At 36.0% G+C, this 21,872-nt stretch overlaps 1 protein-coding gene across 5 annotated transcripts in view; it reads right to left on the reverse strand.

The window, feature by feature from the left end:
* The window catches only part of ANKIB1 (ankyrin repeat and IBR domain containing 1), a 116,859-nt gene that overhangs the window by 56,070 nt on the left and 38,917 nt on the right, over positions 1–21,872 (reverse strand). For all 5 annotated transcript variants that reach the window (XM_019716702.3, XM_019716708.3, XM_019716684.3 and 2 more), the window contains 2 exons: positions 17,569–17,869; positions 5,901–6,083 (listed from right to left, as the gene is read on the reverse strand). In XM_019716702.3, the coding sequence (XP_019572261.3) occupies positions 5,901–6,083; positions 17,569–17,869 (484 nt within the window). The remainder of the gene's footprint in view (positions 1–5,900; positions 6,084–17,568; positions 17,870–21,872) is intronic.

Raw genomic sequence — 21,872 nt, forward strand, 5'->3', positions numbered from 1 at the left:
AAACATTCTCATCATCCCAAAAGAAAACCCCATACCCATAAATTAGTCACTCCTTCTTCCTTCTTCCTTCCAGCCCCTGGCAACCACTAATGTAATTTCTGTTTCTATGTATTTACCTATCTGGACATTTCCTATAAATGGAGTTATTCAATATGTGACCTTTTGTGCCTAGCTTCTTTCACTTAGCATAATGTTTCTGAGATTGATCCATATTTGTAGCACGTGTTAGTATTTCAGTACTTTTTATGGCTGAGTAATATTCCATTGTGCGTATACCTCACATTTAGTTTATCCATCATCTGTTGATAGACATTTGGGTAGTTTTTAACTTTTGGTTATTGTGAATAGCGCTGCTATAAATATTTGTGTAGGAGTATTTATTTATGAAAGTATTTCTTTTTACATGATGAAATAGTAGACAAAGATAACTCCAATATGGATGAAAAACAAAACAACAAAACAAGAAAAAATATAGGGGCATATGATTATAATATTAGCATGTCACAAATTCAGAAGCCATAAAATAAAATAAATTTTACACCTCTAAATACCCTAAAAGTGAAAAACTTAGGATATGGAAAAATAACACAAAGTTCTCTTAGAAAGCATTAAGAAAACACAAATGATCCATAGAAAAAAAACAAATGAACAATCAATTCAAAGAAGAATCAAAAAAATAAATTCAAACAGATGCCATTTATTTGTCCCAAAAAGGCAAACAAAAAACACCACACTGATGATATCCAATGCTAGCAAGAATGTAAGGAAAATAATTCTCTAAAATGCTAGTGGAAGAAAAGTAAATTGATACTATCTTTTAGGACAATTTAACAGCTTCTATTAAAGTATCGAATGTATATATCTCATGATCCATCGAAACAATTTCTACAAATTTATAGGGAATATACTTTTAAAATGTACATATAAATGATGATGATCATAACAGCAGATATTTAGATAACACTTATAATAAGCCAGGTATTGTTCTAAGCATTTATATATATTAACTCATTTAAGGATCATTACCTTATGAAGTAGGGACCATTATTTCCATTTTAAGGAAAATGAATCTGAAGCAACAGAGAGATTAAGTAACCTGTTCAGGTCACATAATAAGTTGTGGGGCCAAGATATGAACGCATTCAGTCTTGCTTCAGAATCTATGTTTTTAATCATAATAATAATACAACTGGATAAAGATATATATGTAACAGGTAGGGAAACAAATATTCACTTCAGCTTTGTTTTTAATGGCAAAAATATCTAAATTATTAAATGTTCGTGAATAGGTAAGTGGTTAAAATATGTAGATCCTCTGTTCTGACTTGGGAAAGATGTTCATATGTAGGTAAAGCTGAAAAACTATTTCAGCAAAACTCAGTGTACTAGACGATCTGCTTTTTGCTCTAAAAATTCTATATGCAGATATATTTGCTTAAGTCTGGTAGCACACACAAGAAACTTACCACTGCGGAGTAAAGTCAGGAAGGGGGAAATATTTTACATTTTTTGAACATTCTTTTCTAGTACACATGGAACATTTTCAAGGATAGACCATATGTTGAGACACAAAACTAGCTTCAAGCAAATTTAAGAAGACTGAAATCATACCAAGCATATTCTCTGACCACAAGGCTTTGAAATTGGAGATCAACTGCAAAAAGAAAGCGGGAAAAACCACAAATATGTACAGATTAAACAATAGGCTACTAAAGAATGATTAGATCAATGAAGAAATAAAAGGAGAGATCAAAAGATACATCGACACAAATGAGAATGAAAATATAACTTATCAAAATTTTTGGGATAAAGCCAAAGTGGAATTAAGAGGGAAATTTATATCATTAGAGGCCTATCTCAAAGAACAAGAAAAATCCCAAATAAATAACCTACCATGACATCTTAAAGACACAGAAAAAGTCAACAGAAGGACTTCTGAGCAAAATTAAACAAAATAGACTCTGGACTTTTGAGCAGAATTAAACAAAAGAGAACAAAAGGACGATAGAAAAAAATTAATGTAACAAAGAGATGGTTCTTTGAAAAGATTAATAAAATGGGCAAACCCCTGGCAAGACTCACTAAGGAAAAAAGAGAAAAGACACAAATAAAATCAGAAATGAAAGAAAAGTTACGACGGATACCACAGAAATACAAAGGATCATACAAGAATACTAAGAAAGACTATATGCCACCAAAATCAATAAACTCAATAAATGCCAAAGTTCTTAGAAATATATAATTTTCTTTAGACTGAGTTATGAAGAATTCAAAAATCTAAATAGGCCAATCAACAGCAAGGAAATTGAGACAATCACCAAACACCTCCCAAAAAGAAAAAGTCCAGGACCAGATGGCTTCACTAGTGAATTCTACCAAACATTCAAAGATGATTTAATACCTGTCCTCCTCAAACTCTTCCAAAAAATTAAAGAGGAGGCAATATATACTTCCCAACTCATTTTATGAGGCCAACATTTCCCTGATACTAAAAAACGGCAAGGATAAAACAAAAACGGAAAACTATAGACCAAAATCTCTGATGAATAAAATGCAAATATCCTAAACAAAATACTAGCAAACTAAATACAACAATACATTAAAAAGATTATACATCACGATCAAGTGGGGTTCATTCCAGGGGCACAAGGATGGTTCAACATGTGCAAATCAATCAATGTGACATACCACATAAACAAAATAAAGGATAAAAATAATATGATCACATCAGTAGATGCAGAAAAAGCATTTCACAAGATACAACATCCATTTATGATTAAAACACTTAATAAAATGGGTGTAGAAGGAAAGTACCTTATCATAATAAAGGCCATATGTAACAAACCCTCAGCTACTAGTGTACTCAATGGTGACAAATTGAAAGTTTTTCCTGTAAGATCAGAAACAGGACAGGAATGACCCCTCTCCCACTGTTATTCAACATAGTATTAAAAGTCCTAATCAGAGCAATGGAAGCATATCAAACTGAAAAGCTTCTGCACAGCGAAAGCAACCATCCACAAAACAAAAAGGCAACCAACCGAATGGGAGAAGATATTTGCAAACAACGTCTCCATAAGGGGCTAATATCCAAATAATATAAAGAACTTGTACAACTCAACAATCAAAAAAACAAACAACCCAATTAAAAAATGGGGAGAAGACCTGAACAGACACTTCTCCCAAGACGACATACAAACAGCCAACAGATATATGAAAAGATGCTCCACTTCACTAGCTGTTAGAGAAATGCAAATCAAAACCACAACGAGATACCACCTCACACCTGTTAGAATGGCTATTATCAACAAGACAAGTAATAACAAATGTTGGAGAGGCTGTGGAGAAAAAGTAACCTCATACATTGCTAGTGGGAACGTAATTGGAAAACAATATGGATGTTCCTCAAAAAATTAAGAATAGAGTTATCATATAACCCAGTAATCCCTCTTCTGTGTATCTACCTGAAACATTTAAAAACATTTATTTGTAAAGACATATGTACCCCTATGTTCACTGCAGTATTATTCACAGTGGCCAAGACATGGAAACAACCAAAATGGCCTCTGATAGATGATTGGATAAAAAAGATGTGACACATATATACAGTGGAATACTACTCAGCCAGAAGAAAAGATGAAATACTGCCATTTGTGACAATATAGATAGATCTTGAGAATATCATGCTAAGTGAAATAAGTCAGACAGAAAAAGTAAAGAACTACATGATTTTACTCCTATGTGGGATATAAAACTGAAAACAACAAACGAACAAGACAAACTAGCAAAAACTCATAGACACAGACAACAGTTTAGTGGTTACCAAAGGGAAGGGGTGGGGTGGGGGAGGTAGAGGAGGGTAAATGGAGTCCAATATATGGTGACAGAGGAGATTTGATTTTGGATGGTGAGTACACAGTGCAATATACAGATGATACATTGTAGAATTGTACACTTGAAACCTGTAATTTTACAACCCATGTCACCCCAATAAATTTAATTTTAAAAAGCATTCTTACAAAATAAAAAAATAAAAAAAGAAGGGGGCATAACTGTCATTCAAGGCTATTCTGTGGATTCAACAACCATGTGAAAGTGCTTAGAACACCAGTCCTCTCTCTGTGTGTACTTAATATGAATAAACATTCCTATAAAATAACCTAACTAAAGAAACACAAAAGGTAAAGAAATATAAACCTTTTCATTCTAAGAAACTCAGCTCTTTTCCCCATCTGGAGAGGACAGCAGCTCAAAAACTACTGAGAATTCATGGGAAAAAAATAAAACAAACAATACAATTAAACACAAACAATAGTTACGTAATTTCTTTTAGAACCAAATTTGAACTGAATATCAAATTAGAATCATTTTAGGAGGAAAAAATTTATTGTGTATTATAATTCCTTTATTTAAGAAATATCTATCGGTGCCCACTGTACATCTGTGTGTTAAGACACTGAAAATACTCTGCTGAAGAAGGCAGTTATGGTTCTGGCCCTCATGGAGTTGACAGTCTAATAGTAGAGAAAGAAAAGATACAAGTAAATAAATACATAAACAAAATAATTACAGCATGTGATAAGTGCTTTGAAAGATGAAGAGGATATTATGGTAAAGAATAATGGAAGGAGAGGGACCTATCTGGGAAAGAATGATTCAAGACTGCCTGTCTGAAGAAGTGATATTGAGCTGGCCAAGAGAAAAACTGGGAGATTTCCAACATACGAAACAGCAAATGCAAAACCCTTGCTGTAGTCTAGGTATTATAATTAGAGAAAAGTGTACTGGGAAAAAAGTTTGAGATAATGTTGAAGAGGCAAGTAGTAGCCAGACTATGTAAGGTCTTCTATCTGAGCAAATAGTTTGGATTTTATTCTAAGTACAATGAAAAGTCAATAAATGATTTAAGTGATATGATCTAAGTTAAGTTTCAAAATGTCACTCTTGCTTCTGTGTATAAGATGGATTCTAAGGAAACCAGAATAGAAGACCAGTTAGGAAACTATTACAGTAGCTCAGATGAGAAGTGAGGGTGGCGAGGGCCTCAGGAGGTCAGCGTAGAGCCTGGGAGGAGTACATTTAGTCAGCTTATATTTTTGGAAGCAAAAGTGACAAGATTCACAGATTGTCTAGATGTAAGGAGGAATGGGGAGTCAAGACTACACGCCACATTTATGCATGAACAACTCAGTGGATAGAAGTGATGTTTACTGAGACAGGAAGACAAAGGAAAACCAGAGAACGATGTCCCAGAATCCATGAAGAGTGTTTTGCTAAGAAGGGAGTGGTTAGTTGTGTTAAGTGCTGGTGAGGAATTCAAGTAAGATGAGGAGACAAAAGTACCCTATTGGATTTGGCAACATAGTGATTCCTGATGTCCATGACAAGTTCAATTCCATCACAGTAGAAAGGAACAAAGTCACACTGCAATGCGCTGAAGAGTGAACGGGAGGTAGGGAAGTCAGTATATATATATTTATAGGCAGCTCTTAAATTTTGTTTTTCCCATATGAAGATCAGAGATAATGAGGTTACAATGGAAGGGGGACAGGGGCAGTGCTGCTGTTTTTGTCCTTTAAGATATAAGTTACCAAAACATGTTCACAACAGCAATCCAGGGACAGAGAGACTGAAGAACAGGAAGATTGGAGTCTTGGCTGAGTCGGAGTGGTTAGGATTCATACCACACGTCAGCATCTCTACTTATATGTATGTAAATGTACTCACATATGGTAGAGGAAAGACTCCATCTCCAAGGTTGCTAGATGCGTTTTTATACTTACAGCTATGTAGATGACAGGATATTTAGCATATTGCAAAGAAGACCACACAAACTAGGCTTTAAAGAAAAACAATTTAATACAAAAGCTATATAATTTTTTTTATTTAAAAAAACTTACCTCTCGTTTGTCTAATGCAGCATATTCAGCTTCTATTTCTTCAGCTTCAGGATCTCGTGAGAATACCATTTGGGATTCCAGATTGAGGGCCAAATCTTTGTGGTGTTGCTTTTCAGCACAATCACAAGGAGTATCCTTATTCTCATTCTCAGCAAACAAGTCTCCTCCATGTTTCACTAAAAGCTAAAAAAGATTTTTTCAAAAACGTGCAACCTTAGATTTAAATGTTATTTTTATGCTACATATTTAAAAAATTAAAAAATATAAAGCACAACAAAAATACAATACTATGTTCTTTACATGACAATATTTAGATACCAGCTGCTTCTTATTTTCAGATTAAAAATTCTTGTTTATCAGTATTATGATGATTTCCTTTGGTTAAAAATAACAACAGCAACAATGACAACAATGCACATTTCTTAAACTTTTAAAAAAGAAATTCTTAAGCATTCTGTCCAATCCAAAAATAGTTGTTTTTTAAATAAAAAAAAAAATTATAGTTATTCAATGCTTTAACTTTTATAAATTTGTAGAAATCTTTCTTGAACAAGAAGGACACTGCTGATACTGTTTGTTTAACCACTAATACCTGGATTACCCGACATGGAAGACAAAAATTTCATTCGTATCATCAATTTTCCACTCAAACACTGAAATGAAATTAGGATGAGCAAGTTACTGAAGCAAAACTGTGTTCAATATTCCTCAAAATAAGTGATGGGAATAGTTACTGACAGCTAAATTGGGAAGATACTCTACCAAACAATCTCTCAATCTTTAAAGGTGCGATTTCACCTAAAGAAATCCCACTTTAAAAATACAAGGAACGGTAACTTGACTTGTTCACTATTGAGGTTTCTGCTGGTTTTGCAGAAGTTAAATAGGTTGTTTCCTAAAGGCTGTAGGTTCAAGTGTCCCTATTATGTCTGCGGAGACATGAATGCCACAAGGGCTATAATCCAGGGCAACCCTAATGGTCAATCTCACAATTAGTCATGGAGCTGTTTCTCTTTAGGATTCAGTCATGACCATAACACAGTAACAGCCAGCATTTATTGAATGTTTCCTAAGTGCCAACACTATGCTAAGCACTTCAAATACACATTTTCATTTAGTGTTAACAACCCGTTGTGGTAGGGATAGTATGATGTCTCAGAAAAGTTAAACAACTTGACCAAAGTTACCCAACTAGTAAGCTGTAGAATTGGGATCCAGTCAAAAGTTTGATCAAGTTCTTAACCATGACTGGATATTGTACCCACATATAGAATAGGATGATCACATAAATTAAAGGAGTCAAATGCGTATGGGGTCCACCATAAAGTTCTGCCCAAACTCTTACATTTGACCTAAATATGAATACTTGTTTTAGAGGTTTTCATTTTGTATGGAGGGTAATAAAAAAGGTAGCTTCTTTTAATTTTCTTCCAAGTAATTTTATCTCCCCTCCCTCCAACAAACACACAGATCTTCCTGAAAAGTTTCTTCATTGCTTTTGGAACTGAAATCGTTATGGTTCCTCTACTGTCATCCCAAGAGGCCCAACGAAATAAGGGACTTATATCAACAACAAACCTGGAAACCATGCGCTAATCAATAGATATGAGTTCGCCTTCTTGCTCTAGGCCAAAGGTAAGTCTCAGAGCTGAGATGGTTTAAAGATTTTGTGGTGTTTTTTTTTTTTTTAGTTGTAAAAACAAGCAAATAAATCGAGAAGGATATGAAACATAGACTCGTGGCCATCAGGTTTAAAATACTTACCCTTTACAGAAAAAACTTTTGCTAAGCATCGCTCTAAGCAGTCACTGTTGCAACTACCTTCTAGAGCCTGAGAATGAGGACATATCGACTGTTTACCATCGACAACCTTCTTTAGTCAAAGTGGGTCTGAGGACAAGTAGTATCTGTGGCGTTTGTTAGAAATGCTGACTCTCAGCATCACCACCCAGTCCCCTCCCACTTCAGTCCTCTGCATCGGAATCTGATTCTGATCTCCAGGAGATTCTTATGCACATAAAAGTTTGGCTGTAGAATTGGATATATTTATCTTACCTAATCTACTCAGTACTGAGGACTTTTAGTAAGTCCACCGACTTATCGTACCTTCCAATCTATTACTGCTTTTAGCCTTTCTGCTTCACAGGTTATTTAACACCTAAACATAAAATAAACTAGTATTTGCCTCTGACTGCTACAAAACTAAGAATGCTGACTTTATTCTGTGGTTCTTTATTCAGTCACAGAAAATCGTTTCTAAAATGCACACTGGGATAGCTTTCAAAGCTATAATTTGATTTACTTGCACAACAGATATTACCATAGGAGAGATTCTAAATATTAGCAAACAGGATAAATTATCTTAAACGTAACGCCCCCCCCCTTTAACAAAAGCAAAGACAACAAAATTTAAGAGGCTGTGCCATTCCAGAACATTCATAAGGGGAACCTTCTCAAAAGGATATACGAGAGTGTATGTAGACTGCATTCTTTGGGCTTATAAAGAAAATGGGTGTATGGGGAGGGATGTGTGAGAAGTCACTGCTGATCATTTTAAAAACCCCGGTGAGCTTTTTTGCTTTGATTGATAACCTGTCTTCACAAGAGTCCCCAAATGAGTTTGACTGGATTGGGAGTAGGGGGACCACAAAGACCTCCTCTATCTGACAGCTGCCACTGGCACCTATACAGAAACTCAATCCATGACTAAATGGAGAGCCCACGTTTGTAGCATTCATCTCAGGAAGGATAAGGAGCATGTATGCTAGCTTTGGCACCAGAAGCTAGCTAACAGCAGTACTGCCTGACGTTTGGAGTACTTTTTAAAAAGTATTTCAGCTTGCTGACCTTTGGGACATAAGGCCAGGAACACCAGTAAGTGAAAGATGTATTAGGTGGAGATACCTGTTAAATTGCTGCGTAAAGTCAGATGTTTTGCTCTTATATAATAGGGAGTTACATCTAGTTCTAAAGAGGCAGCTTTTAAATGCTTCAACCCAAGCATTCTCAGTATCATCTTCCTCACTCTCAAGTAAGGAGGAGTGCTTATTTTATTTGGTACATAAAATGTTCTACCTTAAAAGAAACATCCAATTATCGCTATCTCAACACATCTGCTCATCTATTCTGCCTTCCCTTCCATTAAGAATCCCAGAGAACAAGGGGCAGGGCAGCCCCTAGTGTTCAAGACAAATCCCTCCCACCCCTTTGAGCCATAATCTAAATGGCTGTTGACTCTGGACAGGTCATTTGACCTCTGTAAGTCTCAGTTTACACAGATCCATCTATAAACTGAGACTTACATAATCTTTAGAGAAGATGTCAAAAACAAGATGATTCTTCAAGTCTGTTCTGGTTGTAAAATTACCATTTCATCATCTGTTTCCTGTTAAGACCTTGAGCACTCCATTATTCCGTCTCCACTCTGACTTTCTACTGCCTCCTGATCCTTGGGTTATTCTTCTAGTTATTGTCCTAAAACTTTCCTTTCTTGTTCAGCCACATTTCTCAAATTAGTGACAGATACCGGCTCTGTCTCCATTTCCTCAGCAAATGACTCAATTACTCCCAGCAATCTGACGTCTACCTTGACCGTTTCACTCAACAATCTTCCTGACCGTCATTAATACCTGTCAATCCAAGAGCCTTTCTCAGTCTTCTACCCCGTTTCCTTTCTGCAGCACGTCACATGAGTGACTGCCCCTCTCCTTGCAATTCTTCTCTGGGCATTTTTGATGCTGTATTATCTTGGTTCTCTTCTCTGTCTTTTCTGTTTCCTTCATAGGCTACTTCTTGTTATCACTTCCTTTAAACACAGGCATTCTCCAAATTGATGCTGTGACATGCACGATGTAATTTTATCTACAATCTAAAGACTTTTCCTTGGATGTCTCATCTATACCTTATCTTGCTTTTTAGTTATTAACTCCATGCAGATAAACACTCAATTCTAAATCTATATTCTTCACTCCCAAACAGTCCTTATTTTCAGTAGCCTAAATATCATTTCAAGTGGATAATCTAAGATCTCAATCTCTATCCTTCTGAATGAAAACTAACCAATTCCTTCACCTCATCTCACTTTTTAAATGTCTGTTAATTGTTAGCAGGCTTCAAAGTTCCAGGTTCAAAACCATGCTCATTTTCCTTAAAAATAAAGTTAATTTATTTGATTCTAATTACAGATTATGATAGCAGATTGTTATAGAAAATGTGGAAAAATCAAAGAGAGAAAATTGTATCATCCAAAGATACTCCCCGTTGTTAATACTAACACATTTCAAAGCCTCCATCATTTTAAACTTTTCCCTCCCTTGCTTTCTTGTATCAAATGACCACGTCACCAAATGCGACCAGGTTTTCTCAATGTCCCTTGTATCTGCCTCGCTGTTTCCATTTCCAATACCACCACACAAATCCAGGCTCTTTACCTGTTCACACCACAATTAGTGCAATAATTTTCTAACTCTTATCACTCCCTCTAGTACATTGGTTTTCGACCTTGGCTGCACACTGAAATCATCTGGAGAAGTTTTAAATACTAGTTTCTGGGGTCCACCGTGAGAAATTACAATTTTATTGGTCTGAGAGGTGGTGTACACGATGGGATTTTTTTGCACAGCCAGGGTTAGCACCACTGTTCCAGCACAAAGGTTTTCAAACTGTGTAGGCAGGAACCATTTGGGTAGTCTGATACACACTAGGGAGGTCTGGGTTGGGGAGTATATATATATATATATATATATATATATATATATGCACTTTTTACTGGCAATTCCACTGTAGGTGCCCCACAGACTATCTTCTCAAACTTTAATGTGACTATGAATCACCCCGGGGATCTTTTAAACTATAGTTTCAGACTCAGTGGGTCTGGGATGAGGCCACACATTCCGCATTTCCACCAAGTTCCCAAATGATTGATGCCAACAACAGTCTAAGGACCATTCTTTGTGCAGCAAGACCTTAAGGAACACTGATTTAGAAGTATCCCATTCAAATCGGTCTTACATTACAACCATTAGGCTAATTTTACTGTATTTGCTTTTGTAACAGCACTTCTCCAATCAAAAATTTTCAATGACTCAATTTTTTTTTTTATAAATAAATCCCAAATCCTTGAGCTTGGCATTTAGTTTTTTCTACTTGTTATGGCCTCTATCTTCATTTTAACTTATCTGTTTTATCATTCCTCCGCAAAATACTTTAATCTTCCTATGTTAGAGACCTAGAACAGTGCTTCTCAAACTGTAACATGAAAGCGAATAACCAGAGAACTTGCTGCAAACATTCCTGGAGTATACCCTCAGAGATTCTGACTTGGAATCTGGAGGTCTGGGGTCCCTAGAATTTGTATTTATCACAGGCTCCCAGTAGGTACTGATGCGACAGGTCTGAAGGCCACATTTTGAGTAGCCTCCTCCAACTACTTCGACAAGCCATAGCCACTCAAATGTCACTACTCCCGAGGAAATCTTCCAGGATAAGTAAAACTAAAATGATATTTCCTTCCTTTCAATGCCTAACACCATTACTGCCTAAATAGTTAATAATGTTTTGGAAGCAATAATAAGATCATATCTTTCTTGATTAAAAATTAGAAAACGGAGACCCAGATAGACAATCACTCAGTTGTTAAGCTGGGACTACAAACTCTGTATTCTTTTCAGTGTTAAAACTCCAGGTGCTAAAAACACAGTATAATTAGATAAAACTCTTCAGTGTCACCTGTGAATAGTTTTCATGGCTTTTCAATGAAGTGTGAAATGCTCTGATAGCTGCCAAAGTATCAAATAGGCCCTGTGACTTAGCACCTTTGGTGATCTAGCGACCTCCACTTGAGCTGACAATAAGCAGCCTCACTTAAAGCTGTGAATAAGCAAGTATGACCAGGGTAGATAGGAAGCATCTCAGATAATACTCATTGAAAACCCGTTTTTCACAAAGTGTAAAGCGCTATTAAAAACAACAACTTCTGTGTATCAACCATTTATTGAATAGCTGTGACAGGAGAAGCACTAATAGAAATAAAAATGAGGCCTAATGACTAGGATTGCTCTAAGGAGTCTGCCAAATGGAGAAAGTCGCTGGATTTTAACTGGGCCATGCTAACAGACCTAACCCATCATTTCGATCCAAAGTCCGTCTCTATTCCAAAAACTCTAAACAACTAAGACAAAAGTGTTTCATTTATTGTATTAAGTTCTTGTAAGATTTATGCTTTAAAGGAGTTCCATTTTTGTGCACTGGGCATCCACTACAGTATATTTTAAGTTATTTGTATAATTAAAGCATGTAGGACCTGCTACATATTGATAATGTTATTTTATGTATTTAAAATAAGCTGCTGAAGTGTGGAGTTATTTTTGCTTTCTTCCCCAATTCTGTGCATAATGCAGGGATCGACCTGTGGGCCAAGTCCAGACTGCTGCCTGTTTCTGTATAGCCCAATAACTCAAAACTGCTTTTACATTTTTTAATGGTTGAAAAAATCAAAAGAATATTTCACGATATGTGAAAATTGTAAGAAATTCACATAGGCGTATCCATAAACAGTTTTCTTGGAACACCGCCATGCTCCCTTGTTTATGTATTGTCTATGGCTGCTTTCAGGTTACCACAGCACAGTGGAGCCATCGCCTGAAACAATTACTATCTGGGCTTTCACAGAGAAGTCTGCAGATCTTTGGAATATTTCTTTGAAATATAAAAAAATGAGACAACCTTCATATACAGTTTGTCCTTAATGCATGTGTAACATATAAGCATGTCCAATTTTCAAACAATTGTAGCCCACTCCTTTTTGCATTATTTTTCTCAAATAACTTTAATGATTAATATTTGTGAAACTCCAAGATTTTCTGACTTTAGGAAATTCTGAAAAATACACCAAAGTGGTAGAGAGTGGCCGATAGAGATAAAAAGGCGTGGCTGGCCGAAGGAGGCGAGGAAGAGCTCTATTCTGCGAATAAGTAGCATGAATGTGATGCAAACCACCCTCTAAAAACAAAACAAAACAAAAAAGTCTAAGGTAAATCCAGGTATCAAGGGGTAATGGCAGCATCATGAATGAAAACAGGGAAGAGGAAGAGATAGTGAGTAAAGAAGACTGAGTACAGTTTTGGAAATGCTGAATTTGAGAGACTATTTAATTACCCATATGAGGCAGTCAACTAGACAGCAATATTGCGTGAGAATCTTCATAGCTAGACAGCCCATTGCAGTATCCTGTATACAGCCACCATCCACACCTGGACATTACCAGAACTCTATGATTAAGAGGTTTTCATGTTATGTGGTGTGTGTGTGTGTTTGTGTGTCCCGTGACCTTACTATGGAACACAATTACAGGGAGAAGGGGAAGTTTTAAACTAAATTTCATTTCTATGGTTCAAAATGACGAGATATAGGAAACTATCTGTTTAAATTATTAAATGCACACATGAAATTGTCAACTGATGACTTTATCAACTCTGTCCTTAAATAAACATACAAAGAGAAAAACATTTTCAGCAACTAGAGAAGGCATATTTCCATAGATAAAATCCTTAAGAGTTAAAAGAAATTCTTAGCCTTAGCCATGGAATAATCAACTTAACCTTAAAGGCTAGACACTGAAATGGGTTATATTTTACTGCATTCATAGATTAACAGAAATTAATGCTAAAAGGGGTCTTTTGAGATAACTGTGATAGTTTCCTCTTGATAACTGGGAATGATAATCTCACAAAAGCTGGGTGACTCATTCGAGGTTCTACAGACAGTCGCTGTGAGAACCAAGACTAGAAACCAGTGCTCTTTCCACCATATTATGATCTCTACGCTTTATGAAAAACTAATATGTATCTGATAACACTCTTTTACTCAACCCAAACCCTTCAGATCATGCTTGGTACCAATGAACACTATGAAAATTACAAAACATTATATATACCGTGTTTCCCCGAAAATAAGACCTAGCCGGACAATCAGCTCCAATGCGTCTTTTGGAGCAGAAATTAATTTTTGCTCCAAAAGATGCATTACAGAGCTGATTATCCGGCTAGGTCTTATTTTTGGGGAAACAGTGTACAAATATAAGTTATTGTAATTATTATTCTTATGGCCAAAAATGATGTGTACCAATAAGTATGTACCACATAAATATGGACAAATAATTTTTGACAAAGAAGCAAAAAACATACAATGAAGAAAAGACAGCCTCTTCAATAAATGGTGTTGGCAGAATTGGAAAGCCACATGCAAAAGAATGAAACTAGACTGCTGTCTGTCACCATGTACCAAAATTAATTCAAAATGGATCAAAGTCTTAAGCATAAGACCTGAAACAATAAACTGCATAGAAGAAAACATAGGTACTAAACTTATGGACCTTGGGTTCAAAGAGCATGTTATGAATTTGAGTCCAAAAGCAAGGGAAGTAAAAGCTAAAATAAATGAATGGGACTACATCAAACTTCAAAGCCTCTGCACAGAAAGAGACACCATCGACAAAATAAAGAGGTAACCAACTGATGGGAGAAGATTTTTGCAAACAGTGCCTCCGATAAGGGGCTAACACCCAAAATATACAAAGAACTCTTGCAACTCAACAACAAAAAAACAAACAACCCAATTGAAAAATGGGCAGAGGACCTAAAGAGACATTTCTCCAAAGAGGACATACAAATGGCAAACAGATACATGAAAAAATGCTCAACATCACTAATCATCAGAGAAATGCAAATAAAAACCACAGTGAGATATCACCTCACCCTAGTCAGAATGGCTATCCTCAACAAGACAAATAGTAACAAGTGTTGGAGAGGCTGTGGAAAAAAAGGAACCCTCAAACACTGCTGGTGGGAATGCAGACTGGTGCAGCCGTTATGGAAGGCAGTGTGGAGGTTCCTCAAAAAATTACGAATAGAATTACCATATGACCCAGCAATCCCTCTCCTGGGTATCTACCCAAAAAACCTGAAAACATTTATCCATAAAGACATGTGTGCTCCAATGTTCACTGCAGCTTTATTTACGGTGGCCAAGACATGGAAACAACCAAAATGTTCTTCGATAGATGAATGGATAAAAAAGTTGTGGTATATATACACAATGGAATACTATTCGGTGGTAAGAAAAGGTGAAATAGGACCATTTGTGACAACATGGATGGATCTTGAGAGTATAATGCTAAGCGAAATAAGTCAGACAGAAAAAGCAGAGAACCACATGATTTCACTGATATGTGGTATATAAACCAAAAACAACAAAAGAACAAGACAAACAAATGAGAAACAAAAACTCACAGGACACAGACAATAGTGGTTACCAGAGGGTGAGGGGGGCGGGGGTGGTAGATGAGGGTAAAGGGGATCAAATATATGGTGATGGAAGGAGAACTGACTCTGGGTGGTGAACACACAATGTGATATATAGATAATGTATTACAGAATTGTACACCTGAAATCCATGTAACTTTACTAACAATTGTCACCCCAATAAACTTTAAATAAAATAAAAAAATCAAGAACAAAAAATAAGTACGTAGTTCAGAAAAAAAACATTTAAGTTACCCATGACAGTAAACTTTATAAGAGAAGTCTAAGCCTTTCGTGCTCATCAGAGGAGTACAACACAGCACGAAGATACCTAAAGACTAATAATACTCTTAAGAAGTACAGTTACATAACAGCTTATTTTTTAAAATGTATTTATTTTATGCTAATATTAGAAAACACAGTAACACCTCTGGAAATTAGCTAACATATACTTCTGCGGGAAACTCTTCTAGTTTAATTAACAGTAAGCATTATCAAAGGCATTCAGGGCCTAAGGCTGGGCAAGTGTAGAGCCAAGTATATATATATATGAGGTTAGAGACAGCTTTACAGGGGTAAAATGATAAGCTGAAATTTGTTGATGAAAACTAGAATAAATGCAACCAAGGTGTTACAGGGCTCTATTTGGGATGTTTTACATTAAGTCAAAATGGTCCTCTGAATACAGAAAAATGAAAACAGTCGTCAACTGGTGTGGTTTATGTGATGTGATATGCTGATGGATATTAAAACATAAACACACGTTCACACCAAGCCCATCAGCAGGCCTGTCAGATAGTTCAGAATAAACCTGGCACTAATTTCCTTCCCTGAGCAAAAAACAATGCTGGTAAAAACAATTTAATAAGGCTGTCATTGTAAAGAAACTTCAAAATCAACAGTAACTAAAGCAATGTTTATAGAGAATTTTTGGAAGTAAGACATTAAAGAAGCAATTTAAGCGCATTATTACTACTATCAAGAAAAACCTATTTTCTACTCTAACTCGCTTGAGAAATATGATGCAGTCCCATCGCTAATGGTGAGTCACTACAGCAGGGATTCTTTCAAGGTAGGTGAGCACAGAACAATATACAAAAGGCTTGTGTAAAAACCTCAGGATTCTGCTAATAGCCCCCTTCTCCCTGAAATCCTAGGACATCCACCATACTGAATAAATGTTAGAAAGCATTGCTTAAAAGAAAGTTTCAAGTTAATGACTGCCACTGACTACTAAGCAAAGGTAACACAAATTCAAGCGATGAAATAACAAAGACTCTAAAAAATTAACAAGTATCAGAAATAGCAGTAAGCAAAAGATAAGATCAGAAGGATTATAGAAGTGAAAATAATTGACACTTAAGATATACTAAAGAAATCATGTAAGTGGCTCTAATCTCTTTACATGAATAGGAAAACGAAGGCATTCATATTTTTAGTATATTTATTATTTTATAAGTATAAAGTATATATACATGAATACCATAAAGGAGATACTAAATTTCCAGATACAGGTTTTAATCTGATTAGGATCATTACTTTTCCAATAAAGGTCTACATTTTTGGTAATGTTAATACTCCATAATCCAAGCCACAGTGCTCCCTTACTCATACTTAAATATATTTATAACAAAAGAGCTTCTATGAGTTATGCATGAATTGACATGAATGTAGCTGAGAAAAACCTGTTCAGTTGTATGTACCAGTGATGACACAGTAATGATTTCTTAGCTTAAGATCCTATATTATATGGTTGGCTTTTACCTAAGCGTGTTGTTAGACATTATGTGTATATGAAATACATATAGGGAAAAACTCAAATACAACACAGTATTCAGGAGCACTTTAATACAGATTAAACAGAAAAAAGCATGTTTTAAAATTATGCATTTTTAAAAAGATCCCAATAAATGTATTCATTAATATTTATCCCTTGCTTAGGGAACTGATCAATTCTAGATACATAGCTATAGGTCCCACTTGCCAAGATTTGCCATATCTAATATGTATAAATTTTATACATTGGTTACTAAACCAGCAAAAAAGTAGACCATATCTCTACTAAAACTATTACTCTCAATATGACAGTGTTTAATTGATAACTGTTATCTTTAGGGATGTTAGCAAACTTTTAATTGCTCTTAATCTAGTTTTATTCCCAAGGTTGACCGTTTAACTTTAGGTTTGTTTTTAATCTTTCCCTAAAACAGAGAATACGTTATTTAAAAGGGGTCCTGATTCTTACAGGACCACAAAAGGGACAAAAACGATTAAATTAACTGTTTAAATAAGCAAAACAAACACTGATAATTGTAACATGACCAAAACACAAATTTTACCATAAAGAATATTAAAAAAACAAGTTTTACCTCTACACAGGTTTTCATCCCTGAGGCAGCAGCATAGTGGAGGGGTGTGTTTTTTTTGTTATCAACGGCATCAATAGCTGCTCTCTCATATTCGCCTTGATCAAGTTTTGCTCCTTTCCATCTTAAGATCATTTGCAGACAATCCGCTCTTCTGAAATCATCTTCCACGGGGCGTGCTAAGCGAGGATGGAGGGCTCCTTCAGATATCATAATTTGAGGTCCCATACACAACAAATGCATAGATGTTTCATTGTGCACATTCCGTTTATTTGGGTTCCCATCTCTACCAAAAAGAAAAGTCCTAAAATGGTAAAGGAAAAGAAGGATAAAAACCAGTTTTTTCCTACTTTGAAATAAGAATACATAGAAGATAACAAGTTTAAAAGATAATCTACTTCTAAGCTGTTAATCCAATTTCTACAGAAGTATTGTCTCACAATAGGTTGAATGACTAATTCTTATAGTTATGAAAAACTCTATTCTAGAACAATAATACTAAGAAAAACAAAGTTGAATATCTTTACAGTACTTGCTAATAAAAGAAAAGAGATAGGAAGGGCAAAGAAGATGAAGAAGTGAAGAAAAAAGGAAGATAAAAGGAAGGGGCGAGAAACGAAAGGAACAGAAATATAGCAATAACATATACACCATGGGGGTACACTATTGAACATTCCATGCTAACTTTTTTCTTTATTGCTCTGCACTCTCTTGAGTACATATTTATTTAATAAGGATGCTGGTGACAATTAATATAAGCACACAAGTAATGCATAAGTCTAGGATTAAATTTTAAATCTAGGAAAAATTTCTCTACCTGAAAGTCATCAGCTAGCCTTTGAAATAATAAGGCATATATTTACACAGTATAGTCCTTTTTGAGAGAAGTCAATTGTGGTTATTTCTAGAAGCCTAAGATTTGATTACAAGGTGGTAGCCTTACCAATGACAGGTCTAGGTTAGCTACCTCAATTACTGCCAAACCCAGACATGAGAGTGGTAACTACCATGTTTTCCCGAAAATAAAACCTAGCAAGACAATCAGCTCTACTGTGTCTTTTGGAGCAAAAATTAATATAAGACCCGGTATTATATTATACCCTGTATTACATTATATTATATTATTATAATATAATTAACAATTATATTAATTATTATATCATATCATATTATACTAAAGACCTGGTCTTATATTATAGCAGAATAAGACTGGGTCTTACATTAATTTTTGCTCCAAAAGATGCATTGGTCCGGCTAGGACTGATGGTCCGGCTAGGTCTTATTTTCGGGGAAACACGATAGCTCTTAATGTACCCTCGAGCTAGAGTTATAGGATTAATAGTTGAGCCAATTCAGTAGCTATAATAGGATACTGGGAAATAAGTTGGGAAAAGCTTGCTACAAAACAGTCAGCTTATACTAAACGACACAAATGCATCATGAAATGGGTGTATAAGCCCATACCTGAAGACAGTGCCTACACTGACCGTGGAGGCTGATGTCACTAGAACTGGACTGTGTCCAAGTACAGAACAGCATCTGGGAAGGGAGCAGAGCCAAACCCTAAATTCTAGTTTCATTTGTATTGCTTTTAGATTGGTTTCAGCTCAAAGCACAAGGGTCTGACAGAAAAAAAAAAAAAACGCCTGCCCATCAAGGCACTAGGACGGACTCTTCAATCTGAATGAGTTAGCCAGGCTGGAAAGCTCTTATGAGAAAAAGGCGAAGTAGGAGGTCTTAGCGCAGTACCTAGAAGGTCCCAGACAACTTCTACAACAACTGGATCTTTCCTGTTCTTGTCATTCAAGACTGTAGAGAGCTCAGCGTACAGCCCTTCAAAACTAGCCTATTGGGTTTTCAGCATCCACATTTATTCAAATTGTCCTGAAAGTAGACATGAGGTCAGTGGAGCAGGAACAAATGAATTATTACTACCTATAATAACCATGCTAGTTGCTCATACCCCAACTCTTCCCACTGGGGCAAGGCAATCAGAGCCAGATTGGACGTCATCCCACATGGACTGGGGTCTGCACTGCAGGTGAGTGTGGTAGGCAGAATAATGCCCCACCCGAAAAAGTTCTGTATCCTAATCCCCGGAAGCTATGAGTATATGTTACCTTACATGGTAAAAGGGACTTTGCAGATGCGATTAAGTTAAGGCTATTGACGGGGAAATTAGGGTGGGTTATCAGGCTGGGCCCAATGTCATCACAAATCCTGATAAAAGGAAGACAGGAGAGTCAGAGCCCTGAGAGAGGCTGGGAAATGCTATGCTGCTGCATTTAAAGATGGAGGCGGGGACTGTGAGCCAGATATGCAAACAGCTTTGGGAAGCTGGAAAAATAAGGCAGGGATTCTACCCTGGAGCCTCCAGAAGGAATGCAGCCCTGCCAGCACCTGGAGTGTAGTCCAATGGAACTATTTCAGACTATGACCTCCAGAACTTTAAGATAATAAATTTATGTTGCTTTAAGTCACTAAGTTTGTGGTAATTTGTTAGAGCAGCAATAGGGAGTAAAAACAGCAAGGAACCCCCAAAAATAAGACTCAAGGAGGCTTGGTACTGCAGACTTCCTCCTCTTTGGAAACAAGAGGGGAAAAAAAACTTATCCTTGAGTGTAAACAAATTGTCCAAGGGAAAGATTGTGGGTTCTCACCCTTTGGAATGTAAAATATGTTTCTAGAAGGAAGATTAGCATGTCCGAGTCCAAGACTTAGGTAATGTCTCCATTGTCTCAGGTTTCATCCACTGCTCACCCCACTTCACACATAAACATACATCTCCTGGAGGTAAATCTCTCCAGAGTTCTCGGTCTCTATTCAGTCACAGATGAACTTCCAAGGCTTGCCTTTTAGCCTAGGTCCCAAGCTGCAGTAAAGTTGGCTCAGAAAGCCCTCTCTTCTCTAAGCCCCACAGCCTTTATGACTTTCTGATCCCTGCCATACATGTGTAGGCTCTTCACTGCTTGCTTTGCTGTTTGGTTTCCTAGGAACTGACCCAGATCATCTCCACAAACCCAACCCTATTTATTAGACTCTTCCCACTAGGCTCCCTCCTCCAGTTGAGTTTGGTCACTACCTTCCTTGTCTTCAGAGCGCATCCTAACTATAAACTGATCACACAGTATCAAAGCTCCTTTCTTACACATCTGTTCGCTTTTCCCACTTAATTTATGAGCTTCTAAGGCACAGTCTGTATCCTCTTCTTCTTTGAATCACCAATACAGTGTCAGACACATAGCAGATTCTTGCTATCATTCTGACAGGTGAACTGAGTGCACATTACTTTTATGATCTAGATCAGCGACAGAGCATTGGGGAGCTCTTAAGACAGCGCCCGAGATCTCTCAAGCCAGCAGTGTAGTAGGCTGGTCAAGAACATGGCATCTAGTACAGACTGCCCAACTCTTATCCACTCTCAAAGCCATTTATCTCTCTCTATATATTGCTTTTCAGCTGTGTGATCCCGAGCAAATTACATAATAGCTCACTAACAACTAATATATAGTTCATATCTTTTGACTCAGTAAACCTACTCTTGGAAATTCATCATAAAGGAAATGACTTAAAAAATAAAAATCTATAGGAACAATTATATTTAATACAATATTGTTTTGAATAGAAAAATTAGGAATCACTTAAATGTCTGGATATAAGAGAATTATGAAACACAAATCATGGTATAGCTACACAACAGAAAACTATAAAGTCATCAAAAAGTCTATGAATGTTTATAGCTAAAACTAGAAAGCAACACAGAATACTTCTAATATGTTTACAGGAGAAAGGAATATGGGTAGTCTTATTTGTTTATATAATCATAATGTTGTTTAATAGTAAAAAAAAAAGGGCCCTGTGTCAACAACTGATGATAACATTTCCAATCATATTTCCTTATATTTATAATGCTTGAATTAGATTATAATTAATAACTAAATTAAAAGCATACTCCTAAAAATATGTGTTCAAGATGAAAACCTTTTCCAAGACGCATTATTACTAACAACAAAAACAAAATTTCTTTTTCTGAAAAATTCAATTTAGGAAGAAATCATCTAAAACCTTCCCAAAAGAAAAATCCAGGACCAGATGACTTCACTAGTGAATTCTACCAAACATTCAAAGATGACATTATATCTGTCTTCCTCAAATTATTTCAAAAAATTGAAAAAGAGACTATACTCCCTAACTCATTTTATGAGACCAACATTACCCGATACCAAAACCTGGTAAGGATAACACAGATAAAGAAAATTACAGACCAATATCTCTGATGAATAAAATGCAAATATCCTAAACAAAAT

Source organism: Rhinolophus sinicus, chromosome 4 (assembly GCF_057876585.1).
Source record: "Rhinolophus sinicus isolate RSI-liver-muscle chromosome 4, RSI-T2T, whole genome shotgun sequence".
NCBI classification, from domain to species: domain Eukaryota; kingdom Metazoa; phylum Chordata; class Mammalia; order Chiroptera; family Rhinolophidae; genus Rhinolophus; species Rhinolophus sinicus.